Raw genomic sequence first — 16204 nt, 5'->3', positions numbered from 1 at the left:
GCATAGTGATTCAACCTCGAATATCGTACTATTCGAGTAACTTGAATCGATTTTACATCACTCGAGTTGGAATTATACTTTATTTTAAAATAACTGAACTTTGCTGCAATTATTGCAATGCACTTTCATATATTTAATGCATAATCAGATACAAAACACGCATTTACAAATCCGATATTACATTATTTGAAATACAATCACTTGATATAAGCGCAGTTAATAATATTATAGCACAAAACAACATAGTTATAGAAAATATTTTATAAATAATCTACAAAAAGCATTACAGTTCAAATCTTTTTAAACAAAAATGCAAGCTTTAACAAATTGGATGCTCAATTTTTCTAAATACGATTTTTTTTTACTTTTCTTTTCATACTTATTTCTATTTTTTAGGAAAACGAAATGAGTTTTTATTTTGTTGTTGTTGAGTTGTCAATATACACTACATTAACTTTCTGTGTCCAACGATGATACTATCGATTATTTATATCGATTACATGTTGTCATTCGGGTTACCGCGACAACTCGAGTGGAAGCGAATCGAATCGCATCACTAGCATGGCATGTCTGCATTCATAATTGTGCTCAGCTTGAGTTAACCGTCGCTCTAGAGCTACGTTTGTGTTGTGCGTCGCGAACTCGCGCTAAAGTTTGTAATTTATTGTATTTGAATATGATACAACCGTGTAAAACAATGTTTATGTCATACTAATTAAACGATGGTGTTTATGTTAATGATGTCATAATAGTGAAGTTTAAATTAAGGAGACATTCCTTACGTGAGTGAAGTATGGTTGGTAAAGTGCAATCGCTAAGGATTTATAAAATGCAATCGTTAAGGATTTGTTAAACAGTGAAAAAAAAAATTGATTAGAAAGTTTCTGCAGCGCCAACATGGGTCCAAACCGGTTGCTTTCACCATTTATTTGCCTGCTGATTAGTACAGGTAAACGAACCAAGTTGCCTTACTTTCTTACTTAACTCGCGCGTCGTGTCGCAGCCGCGTGTTTCAAGTTTCAACAAATGGTCTTATAAACTTGTTCGTGTTTAAGATTTGTATGTGTGCGTAGGCTTAACTGTGTTGTATCAAAGGCACTTTTGTTAAACGTTGTTACCTGCTTTCGTTGTGATATCATAGTATTCTGGTTTTCTTAATACTTATTGTCAAGTAATTTTTAGACATAACAATATTTAAATTATAACCATTTCTCTTTTAAATTATTCTATTTTCCGTATATTTGGTAATTATTACAGTCTTGTATGACGTGTAAGGTGTTAAGGCATTTATAATTACCATACTTTCATAATAACGATTACACAATGAAAAGATAAAATACAGATTTAATACCTACATGTGATATAATACATATTGAAAATATTAAGTTATTTGTAATATTATATGATTTTCTAGAAAATCAGTGGTCCGTGGCTAAGTCTATCTAGTGTCATATTAACAAATATAGTCACGTTATAAAATATAAAATATCGAATTAAATTACTAGGATATTTTACGTCAATTCTAAGATAAATAAAATCATAAACATTACCTTATGAGTTAAAGCTTGGTTACCGGCAAGTATAAATATTGAAACACTTCTAAAAATGGTACTCCTTAAAAGTTTACAACTTTTTGCTTGACAACCAACCTATTGTAATAATAAAGGTACCTATCCACCATTTTGTTTCACTCACTCGTTGTCTTTCTCTTTCACGGACGCGTTCCTCTATATATTAAAAAAAAAAACAAAAAATCCAGGCGTCCTCTATAGGGATAACGGCGGAATCATGTATAAAATAGGTGTCGAATATACTTTTAGTTAACTATAAAAACTAGACAAATAAAATTGTTTTAGATTTTAGAAAGAATCACCTTATTGTTGAGGTGTTTACTAACAAAAACGTCAATCCATCACATTTGTTGATATGCATATGTACCTACGATATTACTTAGAGATCCGAGATGGACCAGTAAACACGTGAATCATAACCAAATTTTTCAGGTTCTAACTCAGCAAACCCCTTTAAGTTTTTATATATAATACGTTATTTATGTTAATAATTCATCCCGTGTTTATCGGCAAAGGGAAACTGCAGTTGCTGGATAAAATCTGCTCTACGTCTGGACACTTATAACCAATGGCGTAGCTAGGTGAGGAAGGGCCTCGGTGCTTACAAAAATAATTGGGCTCCCTTCTTTTCCATCTCTCTTTAACTAATAATTACTCTTTAAAATTATAGATACCAAAAAAGAAATCTTGTGCACAGGGTCGTGATTTTCTAGCTACAGAAGCTTAAGGCTTAGTTTAGAGGGCCCCCTGAACTCCGGGGCCCTGGTGCACTGCACCACCTGGCCCTATGATAGCTACGCCAGTGCTTATAACAACCCGCATTGGAGCTGTGTGGTGGAATAAGTTTCAAACCTTCTTGAGAGCAGGCTTTAGCCTAGCTATGATATGTCTGAAGCTGGTTATTGCTCTTTATTTTATATGCAATATAACTTATAAGTAAACAATGGTTGACTTACGTACGTTCGTTAATTATTTTCCACTTTTTTGTAATTTTAAGGCGTTTTTTATATCTTTTTTAATTTATAAACGGAGACCAACTAATTTCAGTGAGAATTTTATTATCGATCAATCTATCAATCAGAATATACATTCAAATAGGCTTTTGTAAGCACTTTCGAATCATCATTTAACAAGTATATTAAGTGAAGCTACCACCGGTTCGGAAAGTAGATACTAACGAGAAGAACCGACAAGAAACTCAGTAGTTACTCTTTTTCAACGATTAAAATATTAAGTCCCAGTAAATGTGCCAGCGCCGAGCAAAGATCTCCTCTATTAAGACGAAGGAGCAAAGTCCTCCACATTCCTCATATTCGTGTATGCGAATGTAGCAGAACTTCATCAAGTCATGCCTTCATGACGTTTTCTTTCATTGCCGAGTACGAAAAAAATTATAAAAAGAAATAGTCACAAATACATTAATCTGGTTATGTTAGTTCGATGTCTTAATTTGAACCGATCTGCGTGTTCTACCAAGCCAGCCGTCTGGCAAATTATTTTAGTAATAGATAAAATATTTTTGTACGAGCCTTTGAACGTAGCAGGTTCGATCCCTTCCCCTTAGCTTTACGCTTAACTGGAGGAGAAAAAAGGAATCATATTCAAAAATTTATATTACATGCGACATTACAATCTTTATCCACTATTAATGCAATTTATATGCAATTAATTGAAGTAGAAATATTATTTATCAATTAAAAACATTTATACAAATAATATCAATCCAATATCGTATTTACTTTGTGAAATATTATTATATTGAGCTACATCGTACATACAAAAAGAACAATTCAAAAAGAATAAACGAACATTTTAATGTTCATACTACGGTTTAAAAAAAAAAAAACATTCTTAATAAATATTCCTTGATGGAAAATAATTAATTAGCATGTAGGTACTTACGCGTCCTTTCTCATAAAATATATATTATATTTTCTAAGAAACTTAAAAGCATATTAATGACATATTCTACAGTCATTTTAACGATTAGAAGAAATCTAACGAGGTGTATAAAAAACTGATTTGCGTTAATTATTTCCGTTATTCCATTTAAATGATATACTTTGCGGTATGTCGTGTGAATAAGGACATTCACCTTCTATCGTATATTATATAAATATACGTTACACGTTACATGGCTTGTATTTTCGTTCAAAAATGATTATTCTGATGTGAAATTATTCATCACTACCCGATTTCGCACGGATAAATGTTTCAATTGTACTACCTATTTTGTAATTATTTTTGAAACTATAATTTTAACAAATGAAGTTTTCTTGTATCTTTTATGCTATTTATTTAGAACCTTCTCAAATATACAACATATAGTCATGTTATACGAAATTGTGTAACTGAAGTTTATTGATAATTTTAGTTTATTATTAATATTATAAAGAACCACTAAGTATAATAGGGTCTTGGTAAAAACATACAAATATTTGCATTTCGTATTTTGATATTTATAACTTATAAATAATCGTTAGACAAACGAATGCTTGAATAAGTTATAATAATAAAGATAGTTTTGCAATTTATGTGTAAAAAAATACGAGTAAATAAATTATGATTTTGTGGGTGAATTCTATAAAGAATAGCTAATGCAGCTGCAGTTAATATATCGTACTAATAATTACGGTCATATTCTAATGACTTATAATTAAATTTCAACGAATTCTGTTTAAAATGTACTATATGTAATTATATGCCTTGCGTATTAATAATACATAATATAAGAATTAAGCTGAAATAATGGTAATTATAAAATTGCCTTCCGGAAATTGTTTCGTATTTTAGAACAGTTTAACGTTAAAAATATGGGGATATTTTGGAAAGAAATAGAAATGGAAGTATTCTTCTTAAACTCTGGGGAGTTTAAGAAGAATACTTCCATTTCTAGTTTACTCGTATGACCCAAAGTCTTTTTTGATATTTAAAAATGATTATATTTACTGTTCGAGATATTTTTCAGGGGTTGCTTCAATTAAAATTAAACTTTTAATTTATGAACACGTTTGTACATAATGTTCTTAGTGAATAAGATAAAATCATCTTGCAATTTTTAGTAGCCTTAGAAAATAATACGCGGGACATGTTTGACGTTGGATTAGGATAGTACGGGCGAATTCATATAATATTGATTATTCTACATAAAAAGAAAATAACTCTGGATACAATTTTAGCATTGTGACGAGTGGCGAGTAAAGTGTACTTAAATATTAAGAAGCTGAGTTTTAACCATAAATTAGAAATTTTGGCAATATTCCTATGTATAACAAGTTTGGTTTTACCTCTTAATCTACATTAACTTTCTACTTTACGAAAATTACGCAAACGGAGGTGTATGAAATAATGTTTTATGTAGAAATAAAAAAATAAAAAGGCTATTTTTTATTTTTTTATTCGAGTTTTTTCATGACAAGATTCCGCTAAGCTGGCTCAGCATTATCTTTCTAATTCAATGTGTCTCATCTTTTTGTTATCACTAAATGACGGTCGAATTTCGTTTCATAACCAAAACCACACCACAGTATAATATAATATCATACACTATATTCCTAAAAACAAATATAATTCGAAATGCAGTTGCATTAAACACAATCTTTTGTCTTCTTCTTACCAATGTCAATTTACTGATGAGGGACAGAGATAAAACAAAATGTGTAACTACTAATTCACGGCTGTATAACGTTCAGGTATCATATTGTTATGAAAACATGATAATATTTTATTCCTTAAAGCCATATTCATATTTATAAATAATTCCTAATTATGAATCTTAAGAAAAACTTGAGAGGAAAGTACAGAATGTTATTTCTAAAGACGCCAATGGCTGAACGCCATCAGAGAGTGAAAACATTTTTTATAAAAACCAGTTTCGGATGCAGGTGTGCGGCGCGGGCGTAATGCTATCTCCGATGTGGAACGTGAGTTTTAATAAAAAAAAACTAGCGACCCGTCCCGGTTTTACTTGGTTTTGGTTTACAATAAGGCTGTGCTTAGGATTTGATACGAAAATTATGTGATTTAAAATACTTTCATTAGCAACTCGGCCATGTAAAGTACCTTAAGGAACTACTTATACATCTAGACCTATGTAGGGTATAGTATTTTGTTGCATTTGATACAGACTCCTATATATAATTTTATTAAATGCAATGCAATTTTTTATTTCTATATGTATTTAATTTCAAGGTAAAATAGTATCTAACATAGTATTAAGTAATTTTTATCATAAAGTTATACATAACATCAAATTAGTAATCTAAGTAATTTAAGTTATTTGCCGAGTACTTTTTGATGAGTATACGATATAGGAACAGCCGCTTAAACTTTTTTAATTTGGATGAATAGTATCGGAGTTATTAACAGATGTTTAAAAGAAAAAAAGCATGGAGCGTGCAGGTAAGATGTTTAGCACCGGGTAGGCCTGGCTTGGTACACAGAAACATCTATGTTAGAATCGTAATACTGAGAAAATGTTAAGCTTGTAGGACTTCTTGCCTATAATGGAGGCCACAATTTGACGTTTTAAAAACGTATATTAGCTACATTTTGCGATAGAGTTTCGGTAAATATGGTTTTTGTAATTATCATCGCCTTATTGAAAAACAGTGAACTACTCATACTCATACACATAGTCAAGTTACTAGAAATCATCTAATACAGCAAACATTACGCAACGTATTAAAATTTGATTTCAACATTAATTTTGAAACCTCTCGAAGGGAGTCTGTAGTGTAGCGGACGGATAACGTCGTAAAATTTGGTATAAATGGCGCAATTTTAAACACATCTATGGAGTGAATTAAGAAAACAGAGATGCTTGCCTTAGTCCCTAGTATATTATTTAGGGCTTATACGGAGATCAAGACTTAATCGTAGCAGCTGGGACCATTGAACAGTTATTTGTTGATATTAACGTCATTTGTTGTTCACAACTACGTTTGAAACTATAGCCTATTTCGACCCCAAGAGGACAAAAGCTAAATAAACAAGTATACAATATGGATTTGCGATATATTTACGTTTTGAATGTCGACTTCTAAAGTTCCGATAACAGTTTTGTAGGATATTTAGAAGTTAATTAAAATGGATATAGGTTGTTAGATGGAATAGGATTGTGTTATTTGTTAAGGTATATACATTTTTGGTATTCAATATAGCTGAGCTAAAAACAAATTGCGTGGAATACGAGAATCGTGAATATAAAGTACTAAAATATAGTACACATCTATTTTTGGATTGTGCAATGAATGGTTTGCCTTTATAAAGTCGTAAATTATGTTGAAGTAAATAAATGTTTTGATTTCTAGTTTATAATTTTATTATAAGAGTTATAAAATAACAGTTTTAATAACTCATTAATATTAGTAGCCGCTAATATAAAATATAAGTGAACTACCGAATGTAACCGAAACACAAATTCATTATTGAGACAGGTGCTGTTTACCCGTCGATAGAACCGGCTAAGAAGAATGTCTCGTGCGTAGTATGTTAAACCGTTTTAAAGAGGTTATTATGAAAGTGTCACAATCTGCGGCTTAGATGAATGCCACATTGCTTAAAGAGGATAGCAGTATTTGTACGTCTCCATCCACGTGCCGCATCGTACATATTACTTGTCTACTAACGGCCTACAACTATGAAAATCGTTACTTCTATACATTATAAAATATTGATGACAAGCTTCAATGAACTCGGTCTACAAGTAAATTAAATCGACGGCCAAGAAATAGGATATTACAAATATCGAAAGTTGAACTCACAACACTGTTTGTACGATATAAGTTTTACTCACGTCGTTGGGAATAAAATCTGCTTTAGAATTTTGTACGTAAACAACCAAAGTTAATTTCTTTATTGATGACATCATTGGTAGTGGTGCGTGCATAACGTATTATGACGAATTGGATTAACAGAGTTGTACTTGTTAAATAATAAAATATTATTAGTCAAAAATGTAATGAAAAAATTAATAAGAAATATCTACATATATATCGGGTTTACGAAGTAAGATTCAAATTATAGGATAGGTATACTTTCAGCGGGTGAATAGATAAAAAGGCAGAAAATGTTCATGAAGAATTTACTAAAATGTATATTAACGCGGTTTTCCAATATTAAATTGATTTATTTTGAAAAATTTTACAAAAGTTGAGACAAATTGGCTAATATGTATCTAATCTCAAATTGGGGCTTTATTATAAATTTAAAAATAGTTCCTTTTTGGACTATAGAGTGTAAAAACATGACTGAGCACAAACGATCTTTCCGAGATTTTTTGTGTCATGTTGAAAACTCGCCATGTGTAGAAGAGGGCTTTAATTCAGCCCACATGTGGCGTTCTCAATGCTCTTCGATGTCACGAACATCCGGGTTTTAGGGTGTACGTATACTATTTTTAAAAGAATTAATTATCACTTTACTTAGAATATACTAAAAATAAGATTTTTGAACGTATTTGTCGGTGTATTTTGCTTTAGTGTAGTAGTTTGTATATTTTGGCTATTTGTTTATTTCGTTTAATGAGTTTTCATTGCTGTTCATTTGTACACTGTAAGTTACAATTGTGCAGGACTTTGAAACAGTCACATTCAATTTCCTTTTTATTCAAAGGCTTGCAAAGAAATAGTTGATTTACCGATAAGAAGGCCAATTGTGATATTATAATATTTATAGTAAATGCTAACCTACTGTTACTCTATGATGTAAGTGCATCAGACCATATATTTAGTGTATTATACTTATATATGAATGATAATGGTTACTATATTGGTGAGTATGTTGTTGATACCAGAAACGCACCCGAAAATTACTATTAAAATATTTACAACAGGTATATCTACAACAATCATTTGTACATACAAAAATTTGTATTGTCCTAGATTTTATAATTTATGTGACGCGTATCGGAACTAATTTTGTACCAAATATTTTGTTTGCGTCACGTATGAACGAGAAATAACGAAGGTCGGTTTTTTTGAAAGTTTGAAAGTCGGATGTAGTCATAATGATTCACAGTATAAGTTATTTAAAACGGTTACAATGAGTAAGATTTTTTAATGTATTTATTCTTGCGATAAGCTCGATTAAACGCCTTATTCCTAAATCGATTCTAAACGAATTCCAATACGATAGAAAAAAACGTAATGAGAATTATATTATTTGAAATCAAGTTTGTGAATTTTTTATTTTTTATTAAGATAGTTTATGATAGAATACATATAAACATATACATTTTTATATGAAACGAATGCGTATTTATGGCATATTTGAATCGCGTTTTTTCGGAACATGAAAATGTCTATGAATAACATAGCATTGTATTCATATGCACAATCCTTGATAATAATCCACTTAAATGAGCCAAAGACGTGCTGACGGGGTCGGTAAAGACGCGCGAACGGGATAAAAATCAAGCAATATAAATAAGCTGGTTGTGAGAAAGAGATAGATGATTAGAATTAAGGTGAAGGGGACGGGAAACCGGCGTAGCAGGTAAAATGGCCGGTGCTATGCGTGCACCCATAAAGATGGAAGAGCAATAAATCGAACAAACATTCAATTGAATGAAAAACTCTTCTAAAATTAAATATATCTTTGTCGTCAATTGTCAAAAAATTGTGCCAGTATTATAATAGAGACCATTTTTTTATTGTGAGGCTCTCTTCCTTCCCCCGCCTATACCGTCTTAGGTTTCGCTGAGAATTTCGAAATTGTGATTTAATATAGACTCAATGTTAACAATGTAAACAATATGGTGGTCATGGTATGGGCGGTTATTGGTGTTTTTACTTTTAAATTGATACTTTTGTCCAATAGAAAGAGGAAATGTTGGTCCGAATAGTAGTTGTTCTGCCTATTTTATCAATTGACATGGAGTACTTAAAGAAATGATCGGTAAATATAACACAATCAATTGTTTTTTATGTTGCTATAGGTCGTATTCAATTATTTTTTATCTTTCGTACTTTAAATTTAAACCTAAGAAATTGATCCATTGCGATCACATATTGCCATAGACCCCTTAGGATCTCAAAAATGTACCTACTATAGTATATTTATTATAATCACTTTTTTTTTCTTATGCTGGCCACATGATACAAATACAACATACATTATTAATATTTGAAACTGGCTTTATAAAGTTAATTACACAGATCCAGTTTAATTTCAATCATATTTACGATAACAACTTTTATCTATTTCAAGACTACATTTTTTCATCTTAAATTGATCTTTAATATTTGTACCTACCTGATTTTACTGCCGCGAGACCATGGACTTACCAAGTACCTACTTACTTACATATTTAATAAAGATACATCAGTATTAATTTATTGATGTAATTAAAACATATTAAGTTCGTTATGATACATCTGAAATGTAAAATGCTATTAAAATCAGTGAACGATATTATTAGTATTTTGAAAATTCTAAAGTTTCTAACAAAGAGATTTAATTAGTTTTAATCGAAATAGATTTTAAAAAAATCCGGTCATGTTCGATTCGAACTATAGACAAACCGACAAATTTACGGTTTTGGGCATATATTTTGGTTCAATTTACGAATGTATGAGAAATGCGAGAAAAATATAATAATAATAATATCAACAATATTTTTTTGTGTATTTTAATATCATTTTAGTCATATATATAAAAGTAGTCCATCTGTACGTACTGTATGTCATTAATATTTTTGTGTATCTTAGACCTTACTACATTGCTTACGCAATTGTGTTTATCGCCTTAAACGACCATAATTGGTGTATAACTAAACATTTTGGGTACTTGTCCCCATTAAAAGTCGTGCTCTAATTAACTAATTAAGATAAAATAGTTACTAAATCACACATTAAACGCGTAACAATTAGTTTTAATATAAAGAATACGTAATAAATTGAATCATAACTAGCACAATGCCGGTTAAACCACAAAAAAGTACTAATACGGTTCAATAAGTTAATCAGTTCAAAAAGTAGCCATAAAATTATTTAAGTCAATGGATGAGCATTATTATTAATTAAAAAAAATTATCCAAGCACTTAGTACCATGTATAATTGGTATGAAACTACTTATCATTATCATCATCATTACAAAGTATGTAATACAAAGTCGCTTACCGCAGTCCCTCCCTATGTATGCTTAGATCTTTAAATAACGCAAAGGATTTTGATGCGGTTTTTTTTTAATAGATAGATTGATTCAAGAGAAATGTTTATATGTATAATACATGTACAATATAGTAGAGAAAAGATTGTAATTTTAGATGTTTCTAAAGTGATGTAAAAAACACTTTATGTAGTATATTTAGTATGAGCATTGCAAGCGTGCAAGCCGCCGGGCGGGTTATTAGTATGTATAATAACTTGACAAAGAACTCTTACATAATATTTTGGGCTACAAATGGAAAGAATAATCCCCATTTGACCTCACTAATTGTGCTGCTGCGGTAGCAGGGCGCTCGGATTACATACACTACCTATGTGGTTTCATAAAATAACGTACCATTAAATATTAAAAGTGGAAAATCAAGAGGTTGTTGTGCCTGAAGCACTAGTAAAACCATAACATTTTATAATTAAGCGATTTATTTGTTTAATACGTGCAATGTTTTACATAAACATGAAACTTATCAATTGAGATTAGTATTGTTTATTTTGTTCAATATTTAAAAACAGTGCGATCAACTCAAATAATTTAATTTTAATTTGTACTTGTAAAACATAATAAGACTAAAAAGTATATAAGCTTTTTTCGTTTTTGATGGTATGTTCGCAACCTTTGTTGTCAAAGGAGACAATATTCTCTTACCTTTTCAAAAACCTCAGCATCGAGTAAAATAAGTTCTATATTGAGCTATTTTAAAGTTACTATCCCATTGCTATTATAATGTTTCTCTGTGACTATTCATTTTCGTTTCGCAGGTAACAAAATTTTACGACAATGCGTTGAATACATTTTATTTTACGACATACCTGGTCTTGGGTATTTTAACTATTGTTAAACCGAGGGTGTCATAAGTGTCTGACTATTTCGCGAGACATTTGCTGATTTCGAAAAAGCTAATTTAACTAATAATAATCATGAATACTTATATTTTTTCCGTTTCCACGCAAATTATATGTTACAGGTTTTTATAAATATAATTCATCAGATTCCGCTCTAGCTTCACCCGCATTGGAGGGGTTGGGTCAAGTACTAGATACCCTATGTTATTAACTGTAACCCACACTGCGCGTATTGCGAAATATGATGATCGGATGGAGTTAAAGCGTATATTGATACACATTTATCACAGATAGGGCTACAGATCGATTGACGAATGATTATACGAGTATATATATTTTTGTTAAAATATAGTTAGGATTGGATAACAATATAAAATCCCTATTTGTTCCGATTTCGTGAGTTACCACGGTTTATAGAACAAAGCCGTGGTGAGCGCCTGTCTTTCTGCCTCTCGGAACGAAGTAAAATCTTGAAATTCGAAACAGCATGTGTAACTAAGATCCTCTCGACGACCACATGTCTCGCTTATTAAAATCAATCGGCTTAAGTTACAAGGATATAAGGTTCACAACGCACTTGAGGCTGAAGCATCTAATTAAGTAGTGAGCATTTTTTTATCGCCGCGACTAAATGGACTGCTTAAATATTTTAAATACTAATTGTGACCCGCGACATCGCTTGCGTTTTAAAACTTGTTCGTCTTGTGTTAGGTATATTAAGTACTTAAAGTTTATACTTCTTTTTTACCAAATTTCATAAAATTCGATTCTATGGCTTGACTGTAAAATTGTAACAGACAGATAGATCTACTTTCGCTTTATAATAGTAAAACGAATAAGGTCCTAAATGCCGTTAATTTTGTTCTAAAAGTCTATCGAGCGAAAATTTGCAAACGATATTTTAATAATGATAGTATTTGTTGTATGTACAACTCCCGTTTGACAGCTGGTTTGAAGTAAATCATTTATATTATCACAATATTATTGTAACAACATGATAAAATACGGCCGCGGTGAAATTAAATGATCGATACGATTTTAAAACCTTCTAAGTGCAAAGTAGGAAACAAAGTAGAACGATGCAGGTTGAAATTAAATTAGCAATACTAAATACATTTAAAATGGATACAAAGGGCATGAGCACGGTGAAATTGCTCCTGGCTTTAATGGCGACATTGAGGGTCGTATATATGTAGATGTTGTATAAATACCGAGATGCTAGAAGTTTCAGATCTCTTACTCAAAGTCTTTGAGAGAATAATAAGTAAGAAAATTACAAAAAATAATCTCAGAAACGACTTTTGATTACATTTTATTATTTTATAGGAACATACAAAAATACTCAGACAAAATAGCAGCTGTACGTTATTGGGATTTCATTTTAACCCATTGCCTATTTCATACATTATATGGTTTATAGGTACATAATATATTTGTGAAAATATATATTATACGACTTCGCACTAGCAAAATTCATATATTACCAAGATATATGGATTATAAATAGTAATAACCAACTATTACTTCTTTTAACGTCATTATTACTAAGCCAAGCGATTTATCTGTCCATGCTTTACTTTTTTTACTTGTTTATTTGTCACCCTTGTACCGATTGGTTTATATTGCAAGGTGTAAATGATAATATTTATGCGCAACAAAACGCTTAAAATATTTTTTCTTTGTTTATGAATCATCAAAAATTATAAATAATACATAATATCAATCGTGATATAATAAGTTTTACTTAGGTTATGGTTATTTAGTGCTAAGGCGGTATATTTCATCACATATTTACAGTCTCTAAGTATAGAATGAGATAAACGGTACATTGACTGACCCTGACTTACCTGAAGACGTTTCGGAGAACTACAAATCTATTGTGCAAAGTTTACGATGTAAGCTACAATATTACCTATATTCGTCCTAAAATATAATGTTATCTAAAAGATCCATATCAAAAGTAGATAGTAGTTTTGAGAGATTCCAAAAAAACGACCTAACAAAGAAAATTGCAACTAATACTACTTACTCTTTATTATATTAGCAATTTTTGAATTATAAAACCAGAATTTTGGTTATATCTTTGTTTCTGGATCGCGTATGAACAGCTGTATTTTCGGTTTCCAGTAAAATTTGCATACATGTCGCGCATATAGAGAGTACCTTTTTAAATTTATATAACTGATAATGATTGCAATGTCATTTTTTTTGACTGATTCAAAGGACACAGTCTACACGGCTGAAGATTTAAAGGGCAGTAAATATTAATTGTAGACTAACAATTTAAAATGACTCCTACTTTTAGTACCAACTATTATCTTCGAGTTACATATTTCTACTCCTTTAGCTATGATGACTGTAAATGTGCTTTTCTTCATGTTTGAGCAATCCCAATTACGGGTCAAAGTAATAAAGAGAAAATGTTATTCCACATTTTCAGCCCCTGCTAAGTGGGATTGACAGAGTACTTTTAACAATGTACAGCGAATATACTAAGTTACAATCCGATACATTGTGAGGGTTCCCGCATGCTCCCACGCTCTCGCCACGCTACGTGCTCGTGGTACCACTTGTAACGGTCGCTGCCTTCTTCATTGTCAACCCAGAACACGTGTGAGCGAGTGTTAAGCAAGAACAAAGACGCATTAGTATGAGAGGGAAGAATGAAAAAATCAAGATATTATTGGAAATAAAATCTGTGCTTTTAAGGCTTTGTTATATATATAAAGTAAATAGAGCCGAGCTGTAGTTATTGTTGATAATTTATTTTTATTAAATAGTTCAACAGTCTGAACTGACTTGAACTGAAATTTGGAAATGCAATACACCACGCGGTATTAAGGCCTTATTACTCTTTGATACTCACTCATCATTAATTAAGGGAGAGATATTGTTTTTGTTTAGTTTCAATTTTCAATTATAATATAGATAATATGAACTAATATGTTGCACATTCTATGTATTTAGACCGCCTTTAAAAAGTAGGTTATCTTAAGTATGGTCTAAATATGGGCTAGGAACATTCGCTACTAACAATTCTATTTTAAATTTTTTTTCAAAGGGTAATTATTACCCCAGGTATATGAAACGTAAGACTATTTATAAAAGTTAAAAAATAAAAATATTGGTTCTCTATCCGTGAAAATGTAGAGTCCAATTATATAAAATATATAGGTAAAAATATTTCAAACAATATTTTTACTGCAATAAATAAGTTTGTAAGGAAAATATAATTTATAGGCGTAGCTAAACCAAGCACCAAAAACATCAAAAGACAAACACACATATATATATATATATATATATATATATATTTCCTTTATTGTGATATATGTATATTGACGTGATAAGGGTTTACTTCATATTGTTGTACATAACATACCAAAACAAATTAGACTTGTCTTGCTTACGAAAACTATAACAATATCAGACGTATATTCAAGTCTCATTTCATTTATATAACGAGAATGAGAGTACACGATAGGAATTATATTTATATAGATTGATAAAATATATATATTTTAATTTCAAACAGAAGAAAATAATTTCAATGCTTTAACGGATGTCTTTTACATAAGAAAATCTTGAGAAATTATTTAAAAAATTTTATTTTAAAAAATTGCAAGATTCTATACCAGGTTACAGATTTTTGATAGATAATTTAAAAAAAGTAATGGTTCTTATGACATAATTGATTAATTTACGTACAAAACTTGATTAATCCCTTAGGATATTAAATTTGAAAAATCCTTCCTTAGTGCTCCTACGTCTAAGTCTATGCGTACATAGAAATTCCCGTACAATGTTTAATCTTGTTTGACCCAATGATTTTATAAACATCAAAGCTTTGTTTTTTTTTTTTTTACATAGATTTTATCTATTCTGTCTGTATGACGAAGAAAAATTATAGTTCAGTGTATTTCTTTACAAATTAGATCTATCTTTTATGTACATGCGCGGGCGTAGTCTATAGAGTCACCCGCCAGTAGGGCTACCCACCGTACTTTATTGGCTTGATCTTTATTTCTGAAGAAAGAATTTACATTTTTTATGAAGAAAATGCGCCACTTTTTCGTATTTTGATGTTTTTCTCTACAACATGATTACTTTTACTTCTATATAAGTGGATAAAAAATGTAAAATGTCGTATAGAATGACACAAATGTAAGTGGAATAAAACTTAGTATATTAATGGACTAAAACTATTATCAAAATAAACATTTTCAAAATATATACAACTCGCCTCTCTATGGCAAGGTTGTTATTTTTCTTAAAAATAGTCGCTGTCCCTACTTGCCTGTTTTCTTCACGGCAGCCTGCGCACGAGACCTAGCGGTCAATGAACCGCTGAGCTGGCGCTAATAACCGTTGCGTCGGTTGCGTTGCGTCTCTTTGGATTTTCATTAAAATTAATAATATTCATGTATTTATTAAGAAAAAATAAACCTGTATTGTTCGTTATATGTACATACTTACTTTATAAGATGCAGACTAAGAGTGTCATGCAATACATATATTATATGATAGCTACATAATATGGTGGTCCTTTTAAAAATCAGGGTTATTAAATAGTAATTACGTCAAACAATGATGACATTTATTGTATTTATGTACATTTAAAC

At 30.6% G+C, this 16204-nt stretch overlaps 1 protein-coding gene across 1 annotated transcript in view; it reads left to right on the top strand.

Annotated features, from left to right (window-relative positions):
- The first annotated feature begins 574 nt into the window (after positions 1–574).
- Positions 575–16204, top strand: part of LOC124531650 (hemicentin-2-like) — a 36174-nt gene continuing 20544 nt past the window's right edge. Inside the window, exon 1 of the mRNA XM_047106124.1 lies at positions 575–949. Coding sequence (XP_046962080.1) covers positions 898–949 — 52 coding nt within the window. The 5' untranslated portion in view covers positions 575–897. The remainder of the gene's footprint in view (positions 950–16204) is intronic.

This window comes from Vanessa cardui, chromosome 8 (assembly GCF_905220365.1).
Source record: "Vanessa cardui chromosome 8, ilVanCard2.1, whole genome shotgun sequence".
Lineage (NCBI taxonomy): Eukaryota > Metazoa > Arthropoda > Insecta > Lepidoptera > Nymphalidae > Vanessa > Vanessa cardui.
Note: the sequence above shows the minus strand (reverse complement) of the source record. Positions and strands in the feature narration are given on the sequence as shown.